Genomic DNA, 8,561 nt, shown 5'->3' with positions numbered 1-8,561 from the left:
CTTGTGCTTATCTAATTCCCTCTTGAAGCTGTCCATGCTTGTAGCCACCACCACCTCCTGTGGCAGTGAATTCCAGTGGAGATGCTCTTCCGCTGAGCCACAGCCCCTTCCTTTTGAGTCAATTAGTTTGTTAGATACATAACTATCACCAGGAGGAATTACCTGTAGCTGAATGGGCCAGGCGACTACAGCGGGGAGGGGCAAGGGGGCAAAGTCATTCCTTCCTTCCTTTCCTGTGAATGGAGCTTCACTCTTACCAGAGGCAGAAAGGGTGATCTCGTTCCCGTCCCTCTGCAGCAGCAGGACCCTTGTGGCTGTTAGCACATGTGAGTCCCTCCACTCCAGAAATAAAATTTCCCAGGGTTGGAAAGGGCTCCTGGGAGTGGAGGGCAGGGAAGACCCTGCAGTCTGCTGGTGGTTTGCAGGATCCAGGCCACTGACATACTGTACCCTGACGTTGGGGACCCAAAGCGGCTTACAATACTGTTCTCCCCTCTTCTACTTTATCTTCACAACTTCTGGGGTAGTTTTTTGCATGATTTGTATATTTACTTTTACATTATTGGGTGTAATGTTATCGTAGTCATTTTCATGTTTGTTAGATATGCTGGGACACAGTCTTCGGGTTGTGGGGTGGAATAGAATAAAAAAAAAATCTACCTGAAAAATGTACCCCAGTGGATTCTTGGTTGCTTATGGCTGGATAGGCCAAATGAATGAAATCTGGGAAATCATCACGGGGGGAGGGGGGCACCAACTTTTAAGAGCAGAAACATTCCTCTTTAAGAAAGAAGGAAAGTGAGAATACGCTCATTCTTTAAGGTAGAAGATGTAGTGTCACCATTTTGTAAAAAACAAGACTTTTTTCCAAAAAAAATCTTAGCTGAACAGTTGGTTTTCATACCCCACTTTTCTCTACCTTAAGGAGTCTCAGAGCGGCTTACAATCGCCGTCCCTTCCTCTCCCCACAACAGGCACCTTTGAGGTAGGTGGGACCGAGACAGTTGTGCAATGTTCCCTCTAAGCTGTGGAGTCTTGTGAGCAAACATTCTGTTTTGTGAACTATACTGGCATTAAAGTTGTGAGCGAGAGATTTGGCTCCTGCATAAATTAGTTTGCTCTGGAGCTGTCCTTCCTGAGCTAAGACAAAAACCTATGAGCCAGAGGCTAAAAAACTGTGAGCTAGCTCACACTAACTCAGTTTAGAAGGAACACTGGTTGTGAGAGAGAACGGTGACTGGCCCAGGGTCACCCAGCAGGCTTCATGTGGAGGAGTGGGGAATCAAACCCGGTCTACTACGCCACGCTGGCTGAGCTGAATTGTTCTAAATCGGATGTTTTACCCACCTGCCCCTCCCCATCTGCATCCCTGCTTCCTTCCCTCTCTCTGCTCACAGTCCTCTGCAATCTGCAGCAGATTCTGGAGTGCCTTCTTGCTGCCTGAATTTAGTCTGCTAGGAAAAATCAAACCCGGTGCAACAGCTTCTAGCAAAAAAACCCCAAACCCAGTCTTGCTTATGGCAGCACATTCCTTGGAAATCATTGACAAACAAGCAGTTAATGATGGGTTCTTTTGACCTGAGCAAGTGTGTTTATAGGTGTACAAAGCACACTTTGTCCACTTGGTGGGGCATTTGTGATTACCATCTCCGCGTTGCGGTGCAGTGTGTTCTCTGAAGGAGTAAAGCGGGAGAACGTTTCAGGAGTCTGTTATTTACTTGGTGTGGGGTTTTTTTATCATTTATATTTATTTCAGTTTTTCTGTATACGTTACAAAATACCTATACAAATCTTTTACAATCATACTACAAATTTCGGAGTCATACACTTATTCATTCTATGCCTTAATTTTTTTCCAACCATTTATAAAAATTTTCCCATCTATTTTTAAACAATACTTCATCCTTATTTTGTAATATTATAGTTAATTTATCTATTTCAGCCACCTCCTGTATTTTATAAATTAATTCTCTTTTGGAGGGTATTCCCCCCTGTTTCCAATATTTGGCAAATAAAATACGTGCTGCTGTAATTATATAAACAATAACATTTTTCATCTATTTTGTAGTTATCCGGTAGTACATTTAACAAAAATATTTCTGGCAATAGAGGTATTTCTACCTCTAACATATTTACTAGTAATTTCTGTACTTTATGCCAATTATATTTGGTGTGTTTTTAACCCCGTCTTTACTACGAGGAGTTCAGGGTGGCCGACAGCATGTGATTGCCCCTAAGTAAACCAGTGAAGGTTTATGGCAAGTGGGGATCTGAACCTGGACCTCTCAGGGCCTAGTCCAACACTGTAACCACTATACCACACCATCATATTTTTCTTAAGCTGGATGGAGTCAGTTGGGGAAGAGTTCTCTTTGTATTATTAGGCATATCTCTGCTCTATTTTTTTTTTTTGAGAAGCATGTATAAAATTAGCAAATCGTCTGCGCCCCTCTCCCCAGATTTAAAGGCAGCAAGAAAGATGATCTCCTGGGAATCTCTTATAACAGACTGATAAGGATCGATACAGCCACCGGGGATCCAATTACAACATGGAGATTCTCAAACATGAAACAGTGGAATGTGAACTGGGAGATACGGCAGGTGAGAGTCTTTCATTTCCTTGAACCCCAGGTGTCTCTCCACTTGATCGTACTTGACTCAAACTGCTTCAGTAGACAGTAGTAAACCCACAGCCCCTAATTGCAGGCATGCACTTGGGAGTGTAAAAACATTCAAACTTTCCCCACCCTGCAGACAGAAGTCCTTAAATTAATACATTTTTTTCTTATGAGCATCATCTGCATATACCTTTGGTTTCCACTTGGATCAGGCTGTTTTTCAGCACGCATCAGCCAGGTTTCCTTCAGACTGTCCTAATCATCTTTAATTTTATGAAAGGCTTGAAAATTGAGGTCTCCACCCAGCTATCAAATATGACTTCTAGTTTTTCCTGCCTTCATTACTAGTGGTGGGGATTAGGAAAAAGATGGAGGGACATATATATAGAAATATAGATATAGATAGGTGGATGGATAAACATACACGTACATACAGGAATTGCTTAAATCCATTTGGGAGCTCGGAAAAGGCCTTCCTTTCTCTCCCAGTTTATAATTTATGGAATTTGCTGCCACAAGATGTGATGGTGACTGTCTCTGGTATCTTTAAAAGGGACTGTGAAGGACGGCAGGAGATCTATCAAAGGGGATTAACCATGAGACTTAAGTGGATCCCATTTAGAGGCAAAAAACATCTGAATTCTAGCTATTGCAGACAGATGGAGCGGGGAAGGACCATTCTCTGATTTTGCCGCTTCCTCGCGCCACCTGTATGGCCTCTCTTGGAAATAGGGTGCTAGTCTAGATAGATCTTTGGTGTAAACCAATCAGGGCCTTTTCAAGATTTCAGAATCTGGTATCACAAAACACACGCCTTGTGTGTTATAAATTAGCCTGGAGCCTTTTCTTTCTATAAACCCTGTTAGTTGTTTGGCACAGGGGAAGATGATGGCTGTTTTAGATATTCATGGATCTTCTACATGTGGTGAGGCACAGATTAAGCAACTGTTAATTTTAAATGCACCATCGCTGTGCATAAAAAGTCACTGAGAAACCTGGACATCTGTGCTTAATGGAAATGCACATATGACTTGCCCTGTTTCTGGTTTCCTTCTACTCACTCGGGGAAGGAAATAGTCCTGGAATTTGACGTCACATGTACAATTCCACATGTACATAATTTGGTTCATAGTTGACTTCCTTTGTGCAGTGGTGGGTCTGTGCAATACCAAGGCTTATTTCTGGGCTTGCCAACAGGCCTGGAGGGGAAAATGTCCTGTTCCTTTAACAAAGGCAGAATCTGTGGAAATGGGCAGTCAAAGCTTTTCATGGCATGGAAGTTAATAACATCCCAGCAGTAAGGCTCTGTGAAAGCGGGCAGGATATTTTTCTCCAGGCGTGTTGGCAACCATACTCCTCCACTGTGGTGGAGCACGGATTCCTGGGCCCATTAATACAAAAAGAGGTTCCTCCTGTGTACAAAGTTCTTTTCCTTCTCCACTGAGTAAGCACAACCAATTCAGGTGCCGCCTGTATTTCGATGACTGCTTCTGGGCAACTATGGCTTTCAGCCAAGACCCAGTTATATGTTTCCCAGAAGATCAATGAACAGTGCCCTTAAACTGATTTATTTACATACAATATTTGCATTCTTCCTTCCAACAAAAGTTTCTCAAGGTAGTTTCCCTGATAAGGCAGCAGTTAAACACCACAAAAAGCCAATGTATCACTCTCTGTGTGTGCTCTTAAAATATGAAAAGCAGCCATAGAAAGCTGCCAGTTTTGAGCAGAGAAGAGATTGGATTTATACCCCGCCCTTTATCAGAGTCTCTAAGCGGCTTACCATCTCCTTTCCCTTCCCCTCCCCACAACAGACACCCTGTGAGGGAGGTGGGGCTGAGAGAGCTCTGAGAGAAACTGCCCTTGAGGGAACAGCTCTGAGAGAACTTGTGACTGACCCAAGGTCACACCAGCAGCTCCATGTGGAGGAGTGGGGAATCAAACCCGGTTCTCCCAGATTAGAGTCCGCACTCCTAACCACTACACCAAACTGGCTGTACCAGAGGAATGGAATATGAAAGTGGCTACTGCCCTAATCGTTTCTCTTCTGCTCCTTGTCCACTAAAATTATCCAGCCTACCAGCTGCTTTTCTTGAGTTAAGGAGCGTCTTCTTTCCTCTGATAGCTTGCATTTGATTACAGCCTCCAAGGCTGCTTTTCAGTGAATCATCAGGTCTCTTCTTGTCTAATATCTTGTATAACTAGGCTTTAGAGTCTAGTGTGTCTCTTCTTACAGATGAATGAGTGAGAGGAGAAAGGATAACTGCAGTTACCTAGTGTGAGGCAAAGCACCCTAATTCCCCTCAAGGGTTAACACGAATATTAGCAGTCCCACTCCAGCTTGCAGGTGTCCATAGTTTGGGCTTCCTTGCAAATACCATCCTTATCTCTTTCAGGGCCAGATTCAGGAATGTGGTAATTGGTTAATCGTGAGAACCTGTGCTCAGTGGTGTAACCAAATGGGAGGGGGGGGAATTAAGAGTTGATGTTAACTCTGGAAAGTTCCATGAAGGGAGACTCCTGATTGGATCCGGGAAACCACCTGGTGCCAGAAGGCAAAAGACTATAATAAGGCCATAGGGCAGCCCTGACCTGGATAGCCCAGGCAAGCCGGATCTCATCAGATCTCAGAAGCTATGCAGGGCTGACCCTGGCAAGTACTTGGAAGGGAGACCTCCTTGGAATACCAGGGCTGGGACGCAACAGCAGGTAATATCAAGCCACCTCTTTGAAACATCCAGGCCTCACTAGTGGTTGCCAGAAATCAACCATGTCTTACACACACATACTCTCACGCACAAAAATAAGGCTATAAGCCAGAGGGAAGCCATGCTAACTGAATGCTTGTGCCATTCTAGTATGCTTGGATATGTTATGCTCTGTCACGATGGGCTGCAACATAATGGAATGCTTTAGGCTACAGCTTGGAATCTTACGCACTTGTCAGGGATGCTCTAGGTCTGTGATGGCGAACCTTTTAGAGACCGAGTACCCAAACTGCAACCTAAAACCCATTTATTCATCGCAAAGTGCCAACACGGCAATTTAACCTGAATATTGAGGTTTTACTTTCGAAAAAACAACTCATACGTTAACTTAAGATGATCCAAACAAAGTAAGGAAAGCAATCCCAAATGCTTTCATTTACTTAAAATTATTTGGCAGAGAAGTCGACACTTTAATGAATTCGACACTTTAATGATGGTCTGGGCCTGGCTGGGGCGATGGCACGCGTGCCCACAGAGAGGGCTCTGAGTGCCACCTCTGGCACCTGTGCCATAGGTTCGCCACCACTGCTCTAGGCTGATCCTGCATCGAGCAGAGGGTTGGACTAGAGAGCATGTGTGGCCCCTTCCAACCCTGTGATTCTATGATTCAGGCGTGGCATCTAATACCAACCACTAAGTGTATTAGATTTTTTTAAAAGTTAGAGTTTTGTTGTTTCTCTGTTGCTAAGCTATGGAGACTATTTTTTAAACTGTTCAATAAGCCTTTATATATATTTTACAAAGGTCTGCTTTATTTGTGTGCCCTTAACCTCGAGGACCCACAAGACTGGGTGCTGCTCAGGCAAACAGGAGTGGGGACCCAGATTTGGGTCTCTGCCACCTTGGCTCTGGAGAGACTGTGCTGCTGGATGACAGCTGTTATAATGGTTCTATCTAGTTTGTTTTTCATATTTTTTTTCCCCCTTCGGACAGCGCTGGCTCTTCGGCTTTGAAACGGAGATGAGCACCGCAACCCTAGAGTCGGATTCGACTGGCTTTCGAGCAAGGGAACCTTTACCTTTACCTTTAAGTGTATTAGATGTTGCTAAGCTATAGAGACTATTTTTTTAAACTGTTCAATAAGCCTTTATATATTTTTACAAAGGTCTGCTTTATTTGTGTGCCCTTAACCTCAAGGACCCACAAGACTGGGTGCTGCTCAGGCAAACAGGAGTGGGGACCCAGATTTGGGTCTCTGCCACCTTGGCTCTGGAGAGACTGTGCTGCTGGATGACAGCTGTTATAATGGTTCTATCTAGTTTGTTTTTCATATTTTTTCCCCCTTCAGGTGGCAATTGAATTTGATCAGAACGTGTCCATCGCTTTCACGTGCCTGAGCACCGACTGCAAGGTCGTCCACGAATACATCGGAGGCTATATTTTCCTCTCCACCCGTGCCAAAGACCAGAACGAAAGGCTGGACGAAGACTTGTTCCATAAATTAACTGGAGGGTGGGAGTGAGGGGACGCTGCACCCGGATTATATCAGCCCAAGGAAACTACAAGAGAACGTTCATCTCTTCTGAACAGGAGCAGGGCGTTCGGCTGTCCTGATCTTCAGTCTCTTTCCCCTCCCTCCATCTAACCTATCTCAGGGGGGTCAGCCAATTTAAATACTTAAAACCTATTTCACTCCAACAAAATAGTGTTGTGGGGGGGATGCACAGTTCTGGTTTTTTTTCTGCCATTTTTATTAACACATTGTGCAGTCACCCTGTTGAAAGCAATTAAGGCCCCGATCCTTTGCGTGCATCGGGCACGAGTTGCCGTTGCCGTCCTCACTACCCGTTTCCATGTGGTCTACTCTGCACGTAAGAGTGCCCTGCCCACTGATCTCTTTTATTTTTTCCCCTGTCAGCAGTCCTTCAAGCTGCATTTGCAAGAATAGCGGCATGTATCTAATGTCATGCATAGGGTACCAAAAGGATCGTGCCCTTGCTGATTTTTTTTTTTAATTAACGCCACAAGAAAAGCACAAGTGTGGGTGGGGGATTTTTTCTCTCTCGCAGGGCATGGTTTAAAATGGTTTTTCCATGAGCAGAATATATCTGCACACAGAAAAGTCTGTTGTTGTTGTTCAGTCGCACAGTTGAGTCTGACTCTTTGCGACCCCATGGACCAGCTCCCGCCAGGCCCTCCTGTCTTCCGCCGTCCTCTGAAGTTTGCTCAACTTCATGTTCGTTGCATCGATGACACTGTCTAACCATCTCATCCTTTGCCGTCCCCGGCTTCTTTGACCTTCAATCTTTCCCAGCATCAGGGTCTTCTCCAGGGAGTGCTCCCTTCTCATTTGGTGGCCAAAGTATTTGAGCTTCAGTTTCATTATCTGGCCTTCCAGGGAACAGTCAGGGTTGATTTCTTTTAGGATTGACTGATTTGATCTTCTTGCAGTCCAAGGGACTCTCAAGAGTCTTCTCCAGCACCATAGTTCAAAAGAATCTATTCTTCGGTGCTCGGCCTTCCTTATAGTCCAACTCTTGCAGCCATACATGACTACTGGGAATACCATTGCTTTGACCATGCGGACTTTTGTTGGCAGGGTGATGTCTCTACTTTTTATCATGCTGTTTAGTAGTTGTTTATTACTGTCTTTAGACCAGCATACGGTTTAGTCAACTATAAAACACAATAATAATATATTTTTTTAATTTAAGAGCTTTTAAGGTGCAATTCCCGTAACTTGAAAATGAATGCCCAGAATTCAGCAACTTGACATGTAATCTTAGAATTATTATCAGATTAAAAACCAATGAAGCCTTCCTTTATGTGTGTTTACATGGCCGGGGATCATATCAAGTAACGGAGTAATAATTCCAAGACGTACCTCATGGAAGGTCTGAAATCCATAAACAGAAAGCATTTTCTGCTTGCCAGGAGCCTGGTAAAGCGGCCCGCTCTGGGTTGGAAATACCTGGACATTTTGGGAGTGGAGTCTGGAGAGGAGAGGGTTTGGAGATGGACCTCTGACAGAGGGACCTCTGCAGGGTATAATGCCACAGAGTCTGTTGGAAGAGGAGACCAAGACGCTACCTCGAGCCTCAGCCTCTGGGGGGCAGGGGGGGAGTGCAAACTAGTCCGCAGGATAGACAGGCAGACTGTGGGTTTTCTTCCCGTTTTGACTCTCCCGTCACTGTCCCTTTGAAGTAAGGTGATAGATCTCAGGGAAATTGCCTGG

General features: G+C 44.6%; 1 protein-coding gene across 1 annotated transcript in view; it reads left to right on the top strand.

The window, feature by feature from the left end:
* FERMT1 (fermitin family member 1) overlaps positions 1-6,956 on the top strand; it is a gene marked incomplete at its 5' end in the record, with an annotated part of 44,866 nt that extends 37,910 nt beyond the window's left edge. The window contains 2 exons of the mRNA XM_015417486.1: positions 2,460-2,601; positions 6,675-6,956. Coding sequence (XP_015272972.1) covers positions 2,460-2,601; positions 6,675-6,848 — 316 coding nt within the window. The remainder of the gene's footprint in view (positions 1-2,459; positions 2,602-6,674) is intronic.
* Between the last annotated feature and the right edge of the window lie 1,605 nt (positions 6,957-8,561).

Source organism: Gekko japonicus, unplaced genomic scaffold (genome assembly GCF_001447785.1).
Source record: "Gekko japonicus isolate JY-2015 unplaced genomic scaffold, Gekko_japonicus_V1.1 scaffold3683, whole genome shotgun sequence".
NCBI classification, from domain to species: Eukaryota; Metazoa; Chordata; class Lepidosauria; order Squamata; family Gekkonidae; genus Gekko; species Gekko japonicus.
This window is presented reverse-complemented; position numbering and strand designations above follow the sequence as displayed.